The sequence below is a fragment of the Protopterus annectens genome, chromosome 5.part1 (genome assembly GCF_019279795.1).
Source record: "Protopterus annectens isolate FY-2018-M chromosome 5.part1, PAN1.0, whole genome shotgun sequence".
NCBI classification, from domain to species: Eukaryota; Metazoa; Chordata; order Ceratodontiformes; family Protopteridae; genus Protopterus; species Protopterus annectens.
Window position 1 is genome coordinate 721,154,751 of NC_056736.1, and position 23,571 is coordinate 721,178,321.

Here is a 23,571-nt window from a genome sequence, read left to right on the forward strand (position 1 = left end):
AAGGGACTCTGGCTGACAAAGTTTTCAGACGATTGCAAGTTGGGAGACATTATTAACTTCCCAAGTAATGTTGACATCCTACAGAAAGGCCTCTGAGGTCAATGACTGGTGTCAGAACCAGGGCCTTGAGCTCAATGCCAAAAAATGTGTCATCATCCCCTTTGGGAAAAACCCAGTTCCCATGAATTACCACATTGATGGTAATCCATTGAACACAGAAGGTGTTATAAGAGATCTGGGAACACAGGTTGACAGCAACCTCTCTTTTGACCACCACATTACCACTGTGGTAAGAAAGTCCTTCTATGTGGCAGATATCATTACTAAGGGTTTTGCATCCAAGAAGAAAGAGGTCATTGTCTCACTCTACTCTTCCCTCATTAGGCCAATCATCGAGTACAATGCCCCATTTGGCCTGCACCTCACTAGACACCTGCAACAACTGGAGTGGCCGCAAAAGTACCTCACAAAGAGAATCATAGGCCTTAAACACTTGTCCTATATGGACAGACTCAAAAAACTCCAACTATTCTCTGTCTCATACTGCCTACTTTGAGGCGATCTCTACTTGACTTACAAACCATGTCTGACCCCAGCTCTGTTTGAAATGCTACATCTGAAGAAATCCCAATCCCTCCACACCACATGCTCCCGAGACCTCAACCTCATTACCACAATCAACAGAACATGCTGGAGGGACAGGTTCATAACCCAGAGACTGCCCATGCTATGGAATAGACTTCCCATTCATGTCAAACAGAGCACTTCACTGGCCGTCTTCAAAAGAAATCTTGATGAGTGGATGGGAAATAGAAAATTCACCCTGGGGATCACTCCAGTGACTCTACTCAACAGAGGCACTGGGAACTAAGGTCTGGTGGCACGATGCCAGGGTAATCCTATGGGCTAGGCTTGTAAAGGCTGCAGGGCCATTAGCCTAGTACACACCTATGAACTTATAAACCTATGTCACACAACAGCTGATAAACGTGAATAGCAGCGAGCATACTCGCAGCACTTGTGGACAATATCTGTACAGATTAGATTCTCACTCTATGCATTCCTGGATGGACTTAAAAAAGCAGACTCTGATGTTATCATCTTGTAGGAAACTAATGTAAAAAAATTCAAAGATTACAAAGTTAAAGGTTGATTGAGTGCTGTAGGGTTTTGCAGCAGTTTTGGTTCTAATAAGCAGGAGGTCTATTTCTTATAAGAAAGAGATCAGTTGGGTGTTAAAAAGTTCATTACAAGTGGATGTGAATTAGGTTATTGGGTTGTAATTAACTGACTGCAACTGCTTGAGACTGAAGACTAGATACTTATTTTGTGTACAGCCATGTTTACTTCAATCGGGAATCTTTCCTTTCCTTATTGTTGTGTGACTGTGGAGTCATATATATATGTTTGAGGTGTGTGATAGGTGCAAGAGAGTTGCCTACTGCACAAGTGTTTATTTCTACATGTTTTAGATGAAACATGTTACTGAGCTCTTCTGATCATGCTATATTTTTTAATAGATCATATGCAAAATTATCGTTAGGGAAGCAGGTTTTTAGTCACAAATGATCTGACAAAAAGCAGAAGATGGCGTTTCAATTCATTTACTTCTCCATCTGATAAAGTCCTTATGAGATAACACCACGGTCCAAAATACTTTTGATTTATTTGTATACTGGTATCTAGGTTAGTCTATGGTGCTCTCAAAACCTCACACCAGAATGATTACGTTTCTTAAAGGGTGGATGAATCTATTGTACCTGAATGATATATGGTGTATCCTTCACCCTGCACATAAGAACTAGACATAGTTTGCTTGTTGGGTAAATGCATATCTTGTACTTTTAATACCTCATGACAGCATGGGCCTGGGAAACTTGAAGAGATCCTGGAGCATAATATTTTAAAGCATGATGCCGTTTCTCTCTGTCGTTCCCTTGTGGACATCTTGGTCCCTAAACAATCAGCACCAAGTCTTGTTATGTTATTACTGAAAGACCCCAGCTAAGTAAAAGAAATCCTTAAATGGGTTAAGATATGTCATAATCATGCATGTATTTTACACAGTAAACCACGGGTTTAAGAATGTCCAAGTAGGTGGATCCACAGCTAAACTATCAAGATATTCTGCATATAAAAATAAGAAAATACACAATTATAGTGAAAAATTACTAGCAGGAAATTGACTCCTGCTCCAAATGTTTTTCTAAGTTCCAAGTTATCTTCCATACAGAACTTAGTCAAATGTTTTTGTTAAATCCAGCAACTGTCTCCCCACCATGACTTTACTGCCTATTTACTGAAATTAATCAGATTCTTATTGAAGTCCCCAATCTGAAATGCATTTCACTTTGTGCAACACATTAATCTAGTTTTGTGTAACCTTATTGTTCAGTAGCAGTTCCACAGTGCTGTTTGAAGAAAGTACAGTTATGTACACTTACCATAAATGTAGATGTTCAAGTGTATTCACTGTTGCAGTCATTACATTTGGGTTATCTGCTTGCAGTAGCCCTCAGTCAACCTGATTAACAAAGTCTTGGGTCCTGCATCGGTTGCTGTCCCTTCTTCCATGACATCAGGTCTTCAGGGGTATAAAACATGCAGCCGACGCCATTACATCAGTTTTTCTTGCCCCAGATGTCAGGTGCCCCCCTAATGGGAAGCAATTAAATCTATAAATACAAGGATATACCTCCAACAAAAAAGCAAATACACCAAAAAGCTTTTTGAGCATAGTAAGTGAGAGTAGAGGTATAGCCAAAAGAAGAAAGGGGCTGGAGGGGGGGGGGGTAACCAGGACTGCAACAGTGAATACACGCGAACATCTACATTTATGGTAAGTGTACACAACTGTACTATGTTCTTTGTGTTTCACTGTTGCAGTCATTGCATTTGAGTAGATTCCCAAAACTAAGGTTGGGAGGAGGAATTTAAATAGAATTAGGACCAGCTATAAGGCCCTGCAAGACTGCAGTGGCAAAACCAGCTCTGAATTTAGAGAAAATTGGAAAATGATAATGCTTGGTGAAAGTATGTACAGAACTCCAGGTAGCAGCTTCTAAGATGTCCCTAGTAGGGACTCCACTGAGAAAGGCTGTAGAGGTGGATGCAGCCCTGGTTGAATGGGGTCTGGTGCCCTGTGGGATAGGTTTTCCATGGTGCTTATAGCAGAAATGAATGCAGTGGCCTATCCATTTTGAAATGGTTTGTTTTGAAATAGCTTTCCCCCTCTGTCCCTGCAGCAAATGCCATCAGCAGTTGTTCAGATTTCCTTTGAGATTTAGTCCTGTCCAAGTAGAATCTAAGCTGTCTGTGCACATCTAAAGAGTGCAGTATCCGTTCCCCTTTGTTCTGTGGGTTAGGAAAGAAGGTAGGCAAATGAATAGACTGACTAAGAGCCACACTGGATACCACCTTGGGCATGAAGGAGGGATTGGTTCTGAGGGACACCCTGTCCGCATGAAAGATGATGAAAGGTTCCACTGCCATAAGGGCCTGTAATTCAGATACCCTTCTTGCAGAAGCGATTGCTAAAAAGAAAGCTGTTTTCCAAGAAAGAAATTTTAAATCTGCAGTAGCAGCTGGCTTGAAAGGAGGAAGAGTGAGTTTCTCCAAGACAAAGTTAAGATCCCAGGCTGGAGTTGGAGCTCTCCTGGGTGGCCTTAAATTTTTGGCCCCTCTGGGGAACTGCTTGAGCAGTGGGTGAGAGAAGGGGGTGGCTCTGTGCTATAATGAGCTGAAATGGCTGAGGCATGAATTTTGATGGAGGAGAAGGACAAGCCCTTATGAAGCATCTCAGTCAAGTATTGTAGAATCTGAGGTAAATTGGGCACTGCTGCGTTCATTCCTTGAGATTGGTTCCAGGCACAGAATCTTTTCCATTGTGCAGCAAAAGATTTTCTAGTACTAGGCCTCCTTGCCTCTAAAATGATATCCATCACTGACTTATTGAGGGATGGTAAAGGGGAGATTAGGTAATTAGCCAGGCTGCTAAGTTCAGGGTTTGCAGCTGAGGGTGCAAAATCTGGTTCTCCTGCTGTGACAACAGGGAAGGAGTCTGAGGCAGGTGCCATGGAGCCAAGCATGACACACTGCGCAAGAGTGGGTACCAGTGTTGGCGAGGCCAGTCTGGTGCAATTAAAATGTTCCTTGGCTTGTCCTGTTTGATCTTTAGTAGTACCTTGGAGAGCAGAGGCAGAGGAGGAAAGGCATAAGCTGACAGGTTTTTCCAGCTGAAGGATAGAACATTCATTTTCCAAGCTTGCTTGTGGGGAATCCTTGTGCAAAATTTGTCCAGTTGACATCGGTAAGGAGCAAGAAAAAGTTTCCCCAATGGGGTACTTAGCTTTAGTTGAAGACTTCAGTTCTGAAACTCTAAAACGAAAATTTCAGGAGTCGGCCATCTGGCACTTATGAACTGCTTCTGCTTCAGGCACCGCACGGCAAGAAAGACTGGGTTAATGGTGTCGGCTGCATGTTATATACCCCTGACGACCTGACGTCATGGAAGAAGGAACAACAACCGACGCTGGACACAAGACTTTGTTAATCAGGCTGACTGAGGGCTACTGCAAGCAGATAACCCAAATGTAATGACTGCAGCAGTGAAACGCGAAGAACATCTCATGAAATCTTCTGCACAAATGCACACTCCAAAAATTACATTAAGAAAATGTTAAGCTAATATCACATGAAACAGATCTACCTTTCAATGACTGGTAACTTAGTAAATGGAATCTCCCTAATCCCAACTCCTCAAATTCACCAGTTCTCTTACAGTTTACATTAATAAGCTATATTGTGATTGTAGTTATGCAAGCCATTGCTTCACTTTCTCTGTTCCCCATGTTTGCACAACCTTGGAGTTTATATGTATGAATAAAGGATTGTAGTGAAGCCCTCCTCATATGAGCATGGTCTGGGGGCTCGCTCCCTACAAGAAATGTTTTTTTCTGCTGTCACCCACAGTTATAACGGATATGTTTTTCAACAACTCTGACTCTTCCATTTTCCTGTGAAGGGAATTGTGCGCTGACTTTTGTTTTAAATCCGTCACATGCTAATAATGTATTACCTGTCTCCGTTACTTTTTTTTGGGAGAGTGTAATGAGAAGGACATCACTGTTCTGCATTCATTCATTCATTCAGTCACACTTGTAGTTTAGTTGTCATTTTTTAACTTGTCATAATGCAGCATTTCTTGTACAGCTACCCTTATGGCATGATATCAGCTAACAGATAAGGTACAAATATAGAACAAGTCAAAATGAATACTAAAGTCAAAAAATGTATACATTCAAGAATTCTTACAGAGTGTTAAGCACCAGGTCAAAAGTTCAAAATACATGCGCAATTAAGTTTCCGTTATTATACCAGCAGCACGTAATCTTTTAAAGTGTTGCATTTTCAACTGAAGCATTCCGCACCATGTACTATTTTGTTCTCTCAGAAGTGAGACAAGAAAAGTTTGCAGTCTTTTAACAGTTAAGTATAATTTTCTGTAATGGTCACCAGTACTGTGCTTTGCTTTCTGCACCCAGCTTCACATGCTTATATTAACAGAGGCTTTGCATATTTTACTAATGGTAATTAGTGTTGGAGAAGGAAAGGTGGACTACAAGATACATTATGTGCCAGAAGCCAGATGTGAGTGTTGGCAAAACTATTACAACCGCAGCAGATACAAAATGTTGTATAACACTGTTTACTGTTATTTATAAGATGATCACAAGAGTTTAAATCAAATAATACATTAAGAAACAATAACATTTTAAACATACTATAAGTAAAGTCAAGTTCAGTATAACTTGTACACAACTTTTTTCCCTTATAGTATTTAAGCTGAAAACAAGGTGCATTGTAAAATAATTTGTTTTAAAATCATTAACAGTGTAAACGGGTGAACATTCAACATAAATTTAAAAGCAATAGAAATTTGTCAAAAACATTTACAGTTGTCTGAAAAAAAAAAAACATTTACAGTTGTCCGAAAAAAAACATTTGCAGTTGTCCGAAAAAAAAAAAAACATTTACAGTTGACCTTTTTTTATGCAGCCTTACATAAAATAGCAATTTTAAGATAGTAACAATGAGTACATAAAGGCGAGGAGCTGAGAATTGGTTAGTATAGTCCTTTCTGACATACATATATATATATATATATATATATATATATATATATATATATATATACTGTCTGGGTAATAAAAAATAAAACAGCAGAGAGAGTGATCATTTTGAAATTTCTTAGAAAAAAACATCAGTCTCACAGAGTGCACACTTAAGTGGCATCACATACTTGACAGAGTTTTAAACAAGCAGTATTTTGTGAAAGTTACAATCACATCTAGACCAGAAAAGGAAAAACATTTTAAGCAGTTGTTCACAGTTTTACCTTTCTCAGACTAGTTATCAATTTAAGAAGATACAGTAGTACATAAACTGCTTGCACAAAGCCTGAGGTTATATATTCAAGAAATGAACCTACAAGAAGATGCAGAAATAACCAACTATGAAAATAAATGACTACAACAAGCTAGCTACATAAGCAATCTTCAGAATTAAAGGATAACCCTTATTTACTACTCATTTGGATCCAGTATTAGAGCATAATTAATACAACATAAAAACAATAGACCTGATTAAACACATTACTTCATAAACAGTTGTTGTTGTTTGTCTTTCAGCTTTTTCCCGGTTAGGGGTCGCCACAGCGGAACTCCGGTCCGCTAATGATTGGCAGTAGATTTTTACAAACGCCGAGGTGCAGTAATGCATAAAATTCATTAACTGTTATGCATGAAATTGCAAACAGCTATTGACGATGATGGAAAAGGCTGAAAAGAGATGACAGAATCAAAGCCAATAAATTTGATTAGACATATATGAAAAAGAGTTTTATACGAGATTAGTCATGCCCTTTTATAAATGATGAAAAAGCAAATGGAGGTCAGAAAATATATATTTTTAACCAGACATTCCTCATACACACTTTTCCATATGGTAGACTTTGTTCCCTTATATCTGCTATCTCTTTATAATCATCTTCTGAGTTTTACTGATCTCCATTTGTTTTTTGTTTTTTTGTTTTTAGGTTGGCAATCCTAATTGTTTCTATTGTTTGTAGCATTGACACATGATTCATGAAGAAGGAAACTTGGAACAGTTACAAAGTAAATAATTCCCTTTCAGCAATAACTGAATTAAGTCATTGCTGTTAGTTCAGGAAAATAATGCACAGAAACTGTACAAAGCAAACGTGCATCACCTCGAGGCTGATTTTCAGTTTCTAAAATGCTGTTTTCCTCCAAGTTGGAAACCACTAGTGTGTATGTATGTGTGGCACAGCTGCTCTTTTATAAATTGTTACATGGCAGTTATATATGGTTTAGATTATTTTGTCTATCTGTAAGCTGGTGACATCCACAAAAAAAAAACACATAACTTGAACTAACTACCAGTTAAGAGCTCTGCAAAAAGTCTAGGGGTAATACATACAGACACAAAAGGCACTACAGAGGGCCAAACTACACTTATAATACATAGTGCACAGGTATTTACAATGCATGAACACATTTGAAGCTGGCAGTTGTAGGTATATGTCACTGTACAGTCTGTAATTTGGGCTGCAAAATACATTTGCAAATAAGCCTCACTGCCTGCATAGCAAACAATATGCAGCTCTAAAAGGGATGGACCATGGTGTACTGCAGTCCTGATATACAGAGCTTGGCAACTACCAGTGACAAGACTTAGTTATTTAGTTATTTGCTTACTTATTGACTTACTTAATTCATTTTTAAGTGGTTAAGAGGGATGATTTGAAGAGCCCTATAGCTAGGTGACACTCACCTACATACATCCAAAGGCACTCAGTCTTAGCCTGTACTGGCAACTATGTGGAAAAGAAATACAGGTTGAAATGTGCTGCCATTTTACTTATTGGTCAGAAGAGGACAAAACAGCATTAACAGTGGATTCATGATTGTAGCAAGCCTTGCAGCACAGTGCTGACAGCCATGAATCAAGTGGCAGTCCATTTGGCAAAGATACATGTTAGCCAATCATATAACAGGATTATGAAGGAAGGCCAAGCTTGGTCAAAAGTAATACGAAAATGCATAAGTAACATGTAAGAGCAAGGTAAGAGGTGAATAAGAATGCGGTCGTCATTAATTGTGTACCTCATTCTTAAATGCCAGTCACATAATGAACCAAACATTGTGTAGCGCACAATCTGCACAAAGATGGCAGGAATTTTGGACACCTGCAGAACACAGGTGCACTGCACTCAGTGTGTGTGCCCATAGTGACCGGAACTGATAAAAGCAGGTGACAACAAGGTGTCGGTGTTCAAGTCTGATCCCCACAGCACTTTTGAGCAGTGCCAGTGCTGCACTTTCCAGGCCACCCAACTTAATGTCCATACTACGGATGGCCAGGCTAGCCTTTTACACAATGCAGTGCAGGCCCCTAGCAGCTATCCTCTAGAGACAAGTGTGTATGGGTGAAATATCAACCTACACTGTCTTATCAACATTATGTTGACGTGTCCCATAGCAGCATACCAGTATTATGTCTACGTGTCCCATAGTAGCATGCATTGCCTTACCAGTGTCATACCTACATGTTCTACAGTAGCATGCATTACCTTATCAGTTTATGTCTGCATGTCCCATAATACCATGTTCACTGTAACACAATCTTTATTAAGCAGTGCCAATGTACATAGTCCAACCAAACACCATATGAGATTTATATATGGATGACGCCAGTAGAAATACTATGATACGTGATACCTGTCTGCTACAACTGCAGTATAGACACTGTTCTTGTGCACCATCTCATCTTCTTTGTGTTAGAGGGCAGTTTAGAAGGTAATGGTTAATATTCAGTCTTTAGCCCTGTTGGATCATCATTTCACTATTTGTTTTACCTGCGGAGTGTGTGCACTTGGCAGCCTGTCACCTCAGTCCAAATGGAAAATGTTTCCCACATAGCACAGCAAGATGCCCACTTGGATAGGCTGCAGTAGTTGCAATCTGACACTGTGGTACACTGGGCTTAGTCTCAGTGTATCATTCCATTGCATGTCTTTACATTAAACTTGCATGGCTGGGCAGCTGAACAGTATGTCTGTTAACCAAGCAGATTTAACATCCTGTGTACTACTTCTGATGCAAAACACTGAGGCCGCTTGAACTCTAGTTATTTTTATTATGTTCAAAAGAAAAGCTCAATTTAACCCTTAAATTTCAAGGTACCTTTGTGCAGTCATTTTATGTATACACAACTACATATATAACCTTGACCAATTCGGCTAAAATCGATGTAAATCTTTACATTCTAATTATAGCTAGAGATGCGTGAATGTGTACGTGTGTGTGTGTGTGTGTGTGTGTGTGTGTGTGTGTGTGTGTGTGTGTGTGTGTGTGTGTGTGTGTGTGTAGTGAGGTGACAGAAAAAGGTGATGCATACAGAAGTCAGTGAGATGGGAATGCTGACAGTCCCCACTACAGTGATTATTTTGTTGGATGCAACACAAGTCCTGACTGCACAAGTCAGGAGAAGGAAAAGAGAAAATTAAACATGTCTTTGGCTTTTAACATAGGAAAATAAGTGACTTTATTGAGTTTGTACATCTTGGAATGTGCATTTGCTGTCCATCTATTCTTATTTCAGCATGATGACTGAACATGGAACAATGAAGCCATTAAGCCAAGAAGGGTTAGCTGAGTAATGGAACACGATGGAAATCCCTGATCTAAATTACTAAGATAAGCACTGTAAATGGAGTATAAGTTAACAAAAAAGAGTTTTGTCTTCTTATAATGATCCTTGAAAGAACCGAGGTCAGCAAAGCTGGCAGGTTTGGTTAGAAGTGTGGTAGCAGAATTTTGATGAGATGCCCTGCCAGTTACTTGCAACAGTAGTGACAGATATTGTGCTACAAGCACTTTATTCAGCCTACACGTGTTGTATATTCAGTTGTGCCTGACAACACTTTAAGGTCACAGCAGTATTTAATAGTTAGAAATCACATCAGGCTCATACCTTTATACAAAGCTTATGGTGTAGTGGTCTCTTGAGGCTTTGACCCCAATCTCGGTAAGCTAGGATTTATTTACCCATGTAATTGTCTTACTCCTTTTCAGAGATTGGGTTTTTGGTTGAGCGATGGTGTACTGCAAACGTGAAGGAGTGGCGTGATATATTTTTCATATGTACCGCTGTTGTTAACTGCAATTTTGAGGTTAATTGTATTTGTGCATTCTAGCTTTTCTATGTGTTCAACCCAGGCAGAGAGTCTTGAATATAACATGACACATCCACACATCCATCCACAACCCCTTTTGCCATTTTTGCACATGGAGTCAGGGTGTCATTTCAATAGTGATAATCATCTAAAGCCAGGGTACTCACCACTGGGTGGCAAGCCCCGCCATGGTTGTTCTTTCATACTACTCACACGCATACACACACCTATGGAAAATTTAAAGTATCCAAATCAACTAGAGTGGAACAGGAACCAGGTGCACATAATAGTACTCTAGATGGGGCAGAATGGAATACCTCAGGAAGATGAGGGGTAAAAAACAAAACATTCACAATATATTCTAAGAAGACAGTAGACAGTCTCACCAGTGAAAAATTGCTAACAATATAGGAATGGGGGATGCAGCAGCTGTACACACTGTGTAAAAGCAAGGCCAAAGGTGAGGGAGGATGCTTCTCAATGGAAACCATGTCATTCAGATTAATGTACCTCACTATCCAGCAAATATCTGACTGTAAAAGTAGCATTTTTGCTTTTTAAAGGCAGAATAAATCTTTACAGTTTTTTGAGTGTATGTTTTGATTAATACAGAATCCTGACTCTAGAAAAAGAAAATCTGGACCCAAAGAAAGTCACCTATCAAGGCTGGTGCAGAAACTCATCAGAAATCTGGTAGATAGTGGAGAGGAATAAGGCACATCTCTCAAATCTCATTGAAAGTGCAAAATGTCCCTACTTTCCCCACATTTGCTTGCCCTTCCCCTTGTCGGATTTGAACTTTGATCATACATCACGGAGTACAGACAGTTAATGCCTAGCATTACACTTTCAGTCTTCTTTTTGTTCTGAAATGCATGTTGATGCAAACACCTGCTGTTCTATTAACTTTTTTAACTCAAGTGGAGTCATATTGCAAATGTCCCTGATTCTGAGCCTTTGTTTCTCCATTATTTTTTGTTTTGTCCAGAATTCTCAACCAAAGAAGTTGAGCAGTATGGATTATTTATTTATTTTTATTATTCAGGGTACAGCAGTGATCTCCATAGACCTTTTTCACACTCAGCTCAGGAGGAGTGTCTAGTTAAGTGACTTGCTCAGTCACACAGTTAGGCAATCAAGGCTGACGGAATCAAACCTTGCACCTCTGGACAACAGAAAACAGCTCATTATCAGTTCCTTAAAACTGCCAGACAAAGCCAGAGTAAGGCTATGAGCTGCTAATGATTTGGTTCCTGTAGTCCACGGTTCGATTCCTTCAGCCTCCATCTGCTATTGTGGCCTATCCCAGAGTGTAGATACGGCTTTCTCAATGAATATGTGTCCTACATGTAGTTCTTTAGGACAGGCTGCGCAGTAAAATGTGGCTGGGATTTGTTGATCTCAACTCATATTGTATGTTGTTTTCTTCTGATAAATAAAGTGGATCCACAACCCTCACGCTTGTTATTACATTGTGCTTGAAAAACCTCTGCATTGTTCTCACCACAATGTCTGGCTTCCTAGTGGCTGGAGACTGAGAGTCAAGAGCCTGAGAAGCTGCTCTAAATGTACCTAAAAGGACAGTGAAAATAGACGAGACTGCAGACGGTCTCTGTGGTCTCTTCAAGAGCTGCAGATTTTTAGCACAATTCATGTACATTCTTATATTCTATCAGTCTGTGCATCCAAAGCAGTTGCAAAATAACTGGATAAATGTTTTAAATGGGACAGTCAAACAACATTTTGGAAGGTAAGACACAATTCTGTGTTTTGACAGACAACAGATGTAGCACCACATTTAGTATACCCTATAATGCAATGTAACCCATAGCCATATGAAGCAATAAAATCTACTCTAACGGGATTCCCTGTTTCATATTATCCCACCACTGCTGTCAACTAAAGCAAGCGTGGTCCCAGCAAAACAGATTGTGAACTCACATAAAGGGATTTTAGTACTTTTAGCTTTAATCAGCTGCAAATAAAAACATGAATTACAGTAAAAATACATTGCCAAAACTTTGGAACAGTGTCTGAGAAATGTCAATGTTTAAATTATAGAACAGGCATCATCCCTGTACACTTTACCTACATATTGTTGGAGGTTTCTCACAATCTCTTAAAAAATATATTAGCTGCATGTGGGAAATAAAAATATTGCAGTAAAAAGGCACTGAGATGTAATAAGTTTTGAAAATGCATTCGGGTTCCTTATAATATTTTGCAACTAGTTACATCTTCTGCCGGTCATAAAAGAAAGTGATAATAGAATGGCCAGAGGCAAAAGGCTAAACTGCATGCCGATAAATGCAGATTGCACGTCTAGCTTGTTATTAATGCTGCACGGGTGTTTCAGAACTGACCGCTTACAAGCTTGGATACTTAAAACCTGTAACATTTTTAACATTTAAACAGGAATACTAAAGCAGATATTCAACAGCTCACTGTAGACAGACAGATTTCAGGTTGATTGTGCAGAAACTAAAATTAAGCAGCCACCTAGTATAAAACAAGTTACTTAATAAATGGTTCACCTTTACACGTGTAACATTTCATTATACTATATTGTTTATTAAATTCTCTTTTATCTCAGTGCTTTCGTCTCACTTATTAAAACATTCAATACATCTAGCTTTTAGATAAATTGTCAATGACAGTTTTGTGCAAATAAAAGACCGTGTTTCGGGATAGCACTTGGTGCCTTTTTTATAAGATTTGTAACAGTCTTCCTCTTCTGCAGTGATTTAGTTCATCTAAACAAAACAGAAATAAACAGAAACTGCAAAATGTGCTTTGACGTCTTTCCACAGCCAGTTGCTTGACCAATTCTGAATTTTCACCATCTCTAGGAATGCTTTTAAGTAAATAAATGTTTTACAAAAACAGATATTTTTGTTTCATAATCCCTACAATTTATTAACTTTTCATTTGGTAACCAGGTAAGTTGACTAGTCCATACGCACTTTCACTGTCAAGGAAAATACAAGCTGAAAATTTTCCGTGTTCATTTCCAAACTTGCTGAAGGTAAGGGGGTACATTATTCAAATGTTACTGTTGTAAAATCATATCAAAATACGAGCATTAACCCCATCTCGTTTCACCATACTAAATGTGACTTTTCTGATGCTTTTCTTTTTATACAGATTCTACAATCCTTGAATGTTTTAGTGCACCAATTTCAGTTATTTTAAATCCTACTGCATGTTTTATTACTCAGTAGTTCATGGTTTTGCATTTAACACTCTTTTGTCTACGTTAATTGTACAAATGAGGTACATAACTATTTGCTCTTAATAATCATGTTTAATTTGTGAAATTGCTTTATGTCTGAATTCAAACATGGGTTACAATAATTATAAAGGATATGACTTGAGTACCCACAGAAAAAACACACAGAGATAAGAAAAAGCAATCGCCACAGAGGCAGGGAGACTAAAAGTCAACAGTGAACTCTGGAACTGAGAGATCTTAGCACTATGCTAGTGTGTTATCAATACAGTGTATCAGATATTTATAATGGAATGGGTTACAACACAACATAAAAGTGTGACAGCAAATTATACAGTGACATATCAGAACTATATGCTGAATTCAGACAGCAGCCTGAACCCCACTCTACCCCCATTTATATTCTTTTGTCTGCCGCCATTACATATTTTATAACTTCTCAAGAATTTCATAGAGTGACTGAACAAAGCTGTATTTCCAAAATTACATTTTCAGTTCCTATTTTTCTAAAATGTAATGAAAAGATGAAAAGATAATGTAAGTGATCCAAACAAAAGCAAACTGTGCTTGTATACCTAATCAGTAGTAACCCACCCACTTCCCATGTAGTGTCCGGCATCCTGTTATCAGTAGAACCATTAATCCCATATAACTTCAGCATCCATTATCAGTAGAACCATTAATCCCATATAACTTCAGCATCCATTATCAGTAGAACCATTAATCCCATATAACTTCAGCATCCATTACCAGTAGAACCATTAATCCCATATAACTTTAGCATCCATTATCAGTAGAACTATTAATCCCATACAATCTCGGCATCCATTATCAGTAGAACCATTAATCCCATATAACTTCAGCATCCATTATCAGTAGAACCATTAATACAATACAATTTTGGCATCCATTATCAGTAGAACCATTAAATAATATTCACTTTCAAGGCAACCAGCTCCTCTGATACTTTCAGCCTGCACAACAGGCATCCCAATTAACACTGTTCTGATCAGTCTCTATTCATATCTGGAGAGAGGCCTGTGCCCAGTCTGTTGCAAATGGACACCATTTTAATGTAAATTCTTGAATACATTCTATCATCATTTTTCCCTCCATTTTACTTTAACTTTCCATTTTCAGTTATTCCGTGCACTCTGAGACCTCACATATTGTAGGCAGATCATCTGAAGTGGGCGAACTGATATGGTAAGGGTTAGTCTCTCCCGAAACTGAACTCACATCATTAAGCTCTAAAACAAACAAAAAAGAAACAAATAAAAAAGAAAGAACATGATTAATAGCTGCAGTAAAATTGTGATGCATTCTAAAATTAAAGTAATCACTTCTACTTCATGCATAAACAAGAACTATTGTTACTTACTTACAGCTAACCACAAATCACAAAATTATCTTCAAACCCCAATATTGTCCTCCTCTGAACTCAGCATTCAACTACTACCTCCCAAGCAGACCCCTTAGATCAGGAGACCAAACCGTCTTACAGGTCCACAAACCTAACCTCCCACTTGGCCAGCTTCTTTACTCATTCTCAACAGCCAAAAACTGGAACGCTTTACCTCTATCCATCACAACAACTCAAAATCCTTCCCATTTCAGAACTTCCCTACATAATTATCTTTCTTCATGCTGGAAGTGTACTTGCAGCAAACCCCCCTAGCACTTATATCACTACCTATTTTCTCATCATCATTGTCTTTGTGTAAGACAAAACTACTCTACAGTGAGTTCATAAACCTAATAAGTTATGTAGGTACTTCATGCTGATTGGTTAAGATTGTCCTAATGCTGACATCATAAACTCATTCTGGTCTTCTCAACAACTTGTATATACTTATTGCTTGTAACTTCTTTGTAATTTCTCTGTAACTTTCATTGTAATTTCCTTGTAACTGGCATTGTAATTTTTTGTACTTCAACTTTGTAATCTTTAACTGATATATTTTGCACTGTGGAGATTTTCTCCCAGAGCCTCCTCTGAAAATGGACATCTTTGACCCATAAATACATATGTTTGTCAAACAAATCAAAAGTCTTACGGGGCTTTTATTTTTCAGTTCCAAAGTACAATTTGATGAAGCAAGCACAGAAATGATAGTTAGGAACGTGGTTTTTCTGGCCCAAACAAGTCACACAAAAAGAATGAAAGTCCTGGTGTGGCATCTGTTTGTCACAGTGGAGACAGAACTTTCTCTGACATTAGTCAGTTTAGTAAGAAAAACACACGAGAAATTCCCCAATGGTGTCCTTAGCTTTAGACATTGTGCGGACTGACGGACACACTGAATAGCATTCTGCTTCAGACCCCGATAGCGAGAAAGAACTAAGGTCATGGTGCTGGCTGGCAACCTTATAGCCACACTTAGTGACATTGGACAGGGTGTTTCCCAGCTTCAAGAGGAGGAGAAAAATTCTCTGGTATTCGGGCTGGATAAGGGCCTCCATGGTGGGAAATCTCACAAGTCAAGACTGCAACTGGACAGCGCAGTGGTGCAGTGGTAGTGTTGTCACCTCATAGCAAGAGGTTCTCCAGTTAAATTTTTGGCTGGGGTGCTTTCTGTGCGGAGTCTGCATGTCCTCCCTGCATTTGTATGGGTTTCCTCCGGGTGCTCCGGTTTCCTCCCACATTACAAAGACATGTATCTGGAGCCTTTCTCCCCAGGACTCTGCTGAAAATTGGCTTTGTTCCAAGTCAGACTTTCCCGGTTAACAAATGTTAAATAAATAAATAAACACTGAAACAGTAAAAACATCTATATGTTTGTTAAGCAAATCAAAAGTGTTACAGGGCTTCCACTTATGAGCCTCCAAAGTGCAATTTGATGAAGACTGAACTCACTGAGTTAAACCGCCTGAGGATTTAACCCAATGCAAACATTAAAAAAAAAAAAAAAAAGCTTTTTGCAGAGGGTACCCCCATAGTGTCACAAACATGATACCACCACTAACTTCTTATAAAAAATTGTGATGATGGCATTCAGAATCAGGGAGCTTAGTTCAGCAAGTTGTGACCTCATGTAGTAGGTCCTTAAGTGCTATAAAAGCACTGGATAGCAAGTTACATTAACTGGTCAAATTCAAAATGGCTTATCTATTGTGTTGTCATTTTTCTTAGCTGTGATAGTCTCTATGGGTTTACTTTCTTGACTGTGGTTATATTATAGTGATTAACAGATATAAAACTGCATCTAAGCCTAACCGGTACTTGTTTCTGAATGTAGTGAAAGGAAGGCACAGTTTCTGTCATCCATCTATCAGATTATGCCACAGCATGCCTTTGATTCCAACAGTCTTTGTACGATAACTGCCTCCAAAATGGAAGATGTCTAGGGTAGCAGAAGTCCTGGTTGTGACTATTTAGCATGCCGCTGCATTTCCTTTAACTTGAATTCTTGTTAGTGTTTGACATTTGCAGATACATTTTTATGTTTGCTCATTGCTTTCTTCTGTTGCTAAAATGGTTCCACTTTTCCAGTTGTAATACAAACTCAGTATCTAAATTAAGTTTCTAACTTTTGTTTTTTTTTTGTTTTTGTTTTTTTTTGTTTGTTTTTTTGTTTCTGAGTTTTTTTTATGTTTTACATACTGTTTTGCTGTCATTTCTCTGTTGAACCCACATGTGAAGAGATCGATTTGGGCAGCATAAGTTGTCCTCTTTGTTCATCTCCCTTTCCCATTCTTATCTATCCTGCTCACCGATAGTCATTTACTGTTTGTAACTTTGCCCTTTCTCACATAATAGCATATCAACATCGTTTACATTTTCTAATACAAGTGCTCACTAACGTAATATAACAAATCCCTCAACACAAACCCTACTGTTATTTCTATGACAAAACTGCAGTGTGAATAAAGAGTCATATCATACAACTAAGAAAACATAACAGATAAAACATACATTTATTAAGTAATAATTAAAATGTTCATTTTGAGCTTCTCCTACATATTTATAATCATTTATAAAGTGCTTCATCTTACACGGTTTTAAAATCTCCATACTGAATAACTTGCCACATGATGCCTACCTTAATTTCTCTTATATTTAATATATTACACTTGAATCAAATTGTAGAACCAAGTATGAGGCAAGAGAAATTAATATAAATAGCAAAAGGCCACTGCAAAATGATAATCTAACCTAACCCCTTGTTCTTCTACTTGTTTACATGAGCATAAAACGAAAACCATAGCGTTTGTAAGAAGAACAGAAAGTGTCCTCCCTTTCTATGAGGCTGAGGACATAACAGGCACTGATAACGCATAACAGATTAGGCCCAGAGAAGAGAACAGCCTATTGTGGCTACTGGAGACTGTAGGGAAAATTAGCCACGAGCAGGTGCTGGTGACTGGAACTCAAGTGATCAGAGATTTGAGAAATGCAGTCCCAAGAATTGATCAGCTGACGTGTCCAACCAAAATGGATGCCAAATTATTGTTTTAAAAAAAATCAGTTGTAAAGTTAAACACCCTAAATGTATTACATAGTTGGAGAAGTGACAGGGGCAACAATATGAGCAAACACCAAGTTTTTTTTTCTTTTTTTGGATGAAGAAATAGAGTTGATTAAATGGTGCAATAAAAGAGGAATTGAATTAATACTTACAGATACCTCATCCTCTTCAGCTCATTCAGGGCAAAGTAAAGACAGACAACTGACCTAGATATAAAACTGAACTGAGGCATCTATGTATGTTAGCGATATGAAATCAGGCCACTGACCCAAATACTGAACTGAACTAAGGCATATATGTATGTTAGAGATATGAAATCAGGCCACCGACCTAAATACCGAACTGAACTGAGGCATCTGTGTATGTCAGTGATATGAAATCAGGCCACCGACCTAAATACTGAACTGAGTCATCTATGTATGTTAATGATATGAAATCAGGCCACCAACCTAAATACCGAACTGAACTGAGGCATCTATTTATATTAGTGATATGAAATCAGGCCACCGACCTAAATACCAAACTGAACTGAGGCATCTAAGTATGTTAGTGATATGAAAATCAGGCCGCCGACCTAAATACTAAACTGAACTGAGGCATCTATGTATGTGAATGATATGAAATCAGGCCACCAACCTAAATACCAAACTGAACTGAGGCATCTATGTATGTTGTGATATGAAATCAGGCCACTGCCCTAAATACCGAACTGAGGCATCTATGTATGTTGTGATATGAAATCAGGTGACAGACCTAAATACTGAACTGAACTGAGACATCTATGTATGTTGTGATATGAAATCAGGCGACAGACCTAAATACCGAACTAAACTGAGGCATCTATGTATGTTAGTGATATAGGCCACCAAACTAAATACCAAACTGAACTGAGGCATCTATGTATGTTAGTAATATGAAATCAGGCCATCAACCTAAATAGCAAACTGAACTGAGGCATCTATGTATGTTGTGATATGAAATCAGGCCACCAACCTAAATACTGAACTGAACTGAGGCAGCTGTGTATGTTAGTGATATGAAATCAGGCCACCGACCTAAATACCGAACTGAACTGAGGCAGCTGTGTATGTTAGTGATATGAAATCAGGCCACCGACCAAAATACTGAACTGAAATGAGGCATCTGTGTATGTTATTGATACGAAATCAGGCTACCGACCTAAATACCAAACTAAACTGAGGCATCTATGTATGTTGTGATATGAAATCAGGCCACCAAACTAAATACCAAACTGAACTGAGGCATCTATGTATGTTGTGATATGAAATCAGGCGACAGACCTAATTGCTGAACTGAACTGAGGCATCTATGTATGTTGTGATATGAAATCAGGCCACCGACCTAAATACTGAACTGAGGCATCTATGTATGTTGTGATATAAAATCAGGCCACAGACCTAAATACCGAACTGAACTGAGGCATCTATGTATATTAGTGATATAGGCCACCGACCTACATACTGAAATGAACTGAGGCCTCTGTGTATGTTAGTGATATGAAATCAGGCCACCGACCTAAATACCAAACTAAACTGAACTGAACTGAGGCATCTATGCATGTTAGTGATATGAAATCAGGCCGCCGACCTAAATACTGAACTGAAGCATTTATGTATGTTGTGATATAAAATCAGGCCACCGACCTAAACACTGAACTGAACTGAGGCATCTATTTATATTAGTGATATGAAATCAGGCCACCGACCTAAATACCAAACTAAACTAAGGCATCTATGCATGTTAGTGATATGAAATCAGGCCGCCGACCTAAATACTGAACTGAACTGAGGCATCTATGCATGTTAATGTTATGAAATCAGCCACCGACCTAAATACCGCACTGAACTGAGGCATCTAAGTATGTTAGTGATATAGGTCACCGACCTAAAAACCAAACTGAACTGAGGCATCTATGTATGTTGTGATATGAAAACAGGCCACTGAACTGAACTGAGGCATCTATGTATGTTAGTGATATGAAATCAGGCCACCGATCTAAATACCGAATGAAACTGAAGCATCTATGTATGTTGTGATATGAAAACAGGCGACCGCCCTAAATACCAAACTGAACTGAGGCATCTATGTATGTTGTGATATGAAATCAGGTGGCAGACCTAAATACTGAACTGAACTGAGGCATCTATGTATGTTAGTGATATGAAATCAGGCCACTGACCTAAATACCGAACTGAACTGAGGCATCTATGTATGTTAGTGATATAGGCCACCGACCTAAAAACCAAACTGAACTGAGGCATCTATGTATGTTAGCGATATGAAATAAGGCCACCGCCCTAAATACCAAACTGAACTGAGGCATCTATGTATGTTGTGATATGAAACCAGGCCACCAACCTAAATATTGAACTGAACTGAGGCATCTATGTATGTTGTGATATGAAATCAGGCAACAGACCTAAATACCGAACTGCACTGAGGCATCTATGTATGTTAGTGATATGAAATCAGGCCGCCGACCTAAATACTGAACTGAACTGAGGCATCTATGTATGTTAGTGATATGAAATCAGGCCACTGACCTAAATACTGAACTGAACTGAGGCATCTATGTATGTTGTGATATGAAATCAGGTGACAGACCTAAATACTGAACTGAACTGAGGCATCTATGTATGTTGTGATATGAAATCAGGTGACAGACCTAAATACCAAACTAAATTGAGGCATCTATGTATGTTAGTGATATAGGCCACCGAACTAAATACTAAACTGAACTGAGGCATCTATGTATGTTAGTGATATGAAATCAGGCCACCGACCTAAATAGCAAACTGAACTGAGGCATCTATGTATGTTGTGATATGAAATCAGGCCACCGACCTAAATACTGAACTGAACTGAGGCATCTATGTATGTTGTGATACAAAATCAGGCGACAGACCTAATTGCCGAAATGAACTGAGGCATCTATGTATGTTAGAGATATGAAATCAAGCCACCGACCTAAATACCAAACTGAACTGAGGCAGCTGTGTATATTAGTGATATAGGCCACCGACCTAAATACTGAACTGAACTGAGGCCTCTGTGTATGTTAGTGATATGAAATCAGGCCACCGACCTAAATACCGAACTGAACTGAAGCATCTATGTATGTTGTGATATGAAATCAGACCACCGACCTAAATACCGAACTGAACTAAGGCATCTATGTATGTTACTGATATGAAATCAGGCCGCCGACCTAAATAATGAACTGAACTGAGGCATCTATGCATGTTAATGTTATGAAATCAGCCACCGACCTAAATACCGCACTGAACTGAGGCATCTATGTATGTTAGTGATATGAAATCAGTCACCGACCTAAATACCGAACTGAACTGAGGCATCTATGTATGTTAGTGATATGAAATCAGGCCACCGATCTAAATACCAAATGGAACTGAGGCATCTATGTATGTTGTGATATGAAATCAGGTGGCAGACCTAAATACTGAACTGAACTGAGGCATCTATGTATGTTAGTGATATGAAACCAGGCCACCAACCTAAATACTGAACTGAACTGAGGCATCTATGTATGTTACTGATATAGGCCAACGACCTAAAAACCAAACTGAACTGAGGCATCTATGTATGTTAGTGATATGAAATCAGGCCACCGACATAAATAGCAAACTGAACTGAGGCATCTATATATGTTGTGACATGAAATCAGGCCACCGACCTAAATACTGAACTGAGGCATCTATGTATGTTGTGATATGAAATCAGGCCACAGATCTAAATACTGAATAGAACTGAGGAATCTGTGTATGTCAGTGATATGAAATCAGGCCACCGACCTAAATACCAAACTGAACTGAGTCAACTATGTATGTTAGTGATATGAAATCAGGCCACCGACCTAAATACCGAACTGAACTGAGGCATCTGTGTATGTTATTGATATGAAATCATGCCACCGACCTAAATACCGAACTGAACTGAGGCATCTGTGTATGTTAGTGATATGAAATCAGGCTTCGACCTAAATACCAAACTGAACTGAGGCATCTATGTATGTTAATGATATGAAATCAGTCACCGACTTAAATACTGAACTGAGGCATCTATGTATGTTAGTGATGTGAAATCAGGCCACCGACCTAAATACCGAACTGAACTGAGGCATCTACGTATGTTAGTGATATGAAATCAGGCCACCGACCTAAATACTGAATTGAACTGAGAAATCTATGTATGTTTTGATATGAAATCAGGCCACCGACCCAAATACTGAACTGAACTGAGGCATCTATGTATGTTAGTTATATACGCCACCGACCTAAATACCGAACTGAACTGAGGCATCCATGTATGTTAGTGATATGATATCAGGCCACCGACCTAAATACTGAACTGAGGCATCAATGTATGTTGTGATATGAAATCAGGCTACAGACCTAAATACTGAACTGAACTGAGGCATATATGGATGTCAGTGATATGAAATCTGGCCACCAACCTAAATACCGAACTGAACTGAGGCATCTATGTATGTTAGTGATATAGGCCTCTGACCTAAATACCAAACTGAACTGAGGCATCTATGTATGTTAGTGATATGAAATCAGGCCACCGACCTAAATACCGAACTGAACTGAGGCATCTGTTTATGTTGTGATATGAAATCAGGCCACCGGCCTAAATACTGAACTGAACTGAGGCATCTATGTATGTTGTGATATGAAATCATGCCACAGAACTAAATACAGAACTGAACTGAGGCATCAATGTATGTTAGTGATATGAAATCAGGCCACCGACCTAAATGCCAAACTGAACTGAGTCATCTATGTATGCTAGTGATATGAAATCAGGCTTCGACCTCAACACCGAACTGAACTGAGGCATGTATGTATGTTAGTGATATGAAATCAGCCCACTGACCTAAATACTGAACTGAACTGAGGCATCTATGTATGTTCGTGATATGAAATCAGGCCACCGATCTAAATACCGAACTGAATTGAGGCATTTATGTATGTTCGTGATATGAAATCAAGCCACCAACCTAAATACTGAACTGAACTGAGGCATCTATGTATGTTAATGATATTAAATCAGCCACTGACCTAAATACTGAACTGAGCTGAGGCATCTATGTATGTTGTTATATGAAATCAGGCCACTGACCCAAGTACTGAACTGAAGCATATATGTATGTTAGTGATAAGAAATCAGGCCACAGACCTAAATACCGAACTGAAATGAGGCATCTATGTATGTCGTAATATGAAATCAGGCCACCGACCCAAATACTGAAGTGAGGTATCTATGTATGCTAGTGATATAAAATCAGGCCACTGACCCAAATACTGAACTGAACTGAGGCATCTATGTATGTTAGTGATATGAAATCAGGCCACCGACCTAAATACTGAACTGAACTGAGGCATCTATGTATGTTAGTGATATGAAATTAGACCACCGACCCAAATACAGAACTGAACTGAGGCATCTATGTATGTTAGTGATATGAAATCAGGCCACCGACCCAAATACAGAACTGAACTGAGGCATCTATGTATGTTAGTGATATGAAATCAGGCTACCGACCCAAGTACTGAACTGAACTGAGGCAT

At 38.7% G+C, this 23,571-nt stretch overlaps 1 protein-coding gene across 1 annotated transcript in view; it reads right to left on the reverse strand.

Annotated features, from left to right (window-relative positions):
* Positions 1-13,542: 13,542 nt before the first annotated feature.
* The window catches only part of GDPD4 (glycerophosphodiester phosphodiesterase domain containing 4), a 1,130,252-nt gene continuing 1,120,223 nt past the window's right edge, over positions 13,543-23,571 (reverse strand). The window contains exon 16 of the mRNA XM_044073350.1: positions 13,543-14,737. Within this exon, the coding sequence (XP_043929285.1) occupies positions 14,628-14,737 (110 nt within the window). The 3' untranslated portion in view covers positions 13,543-14,627. The remainder of the gene's footprint in view (positions 14,738-23,571) is intronic.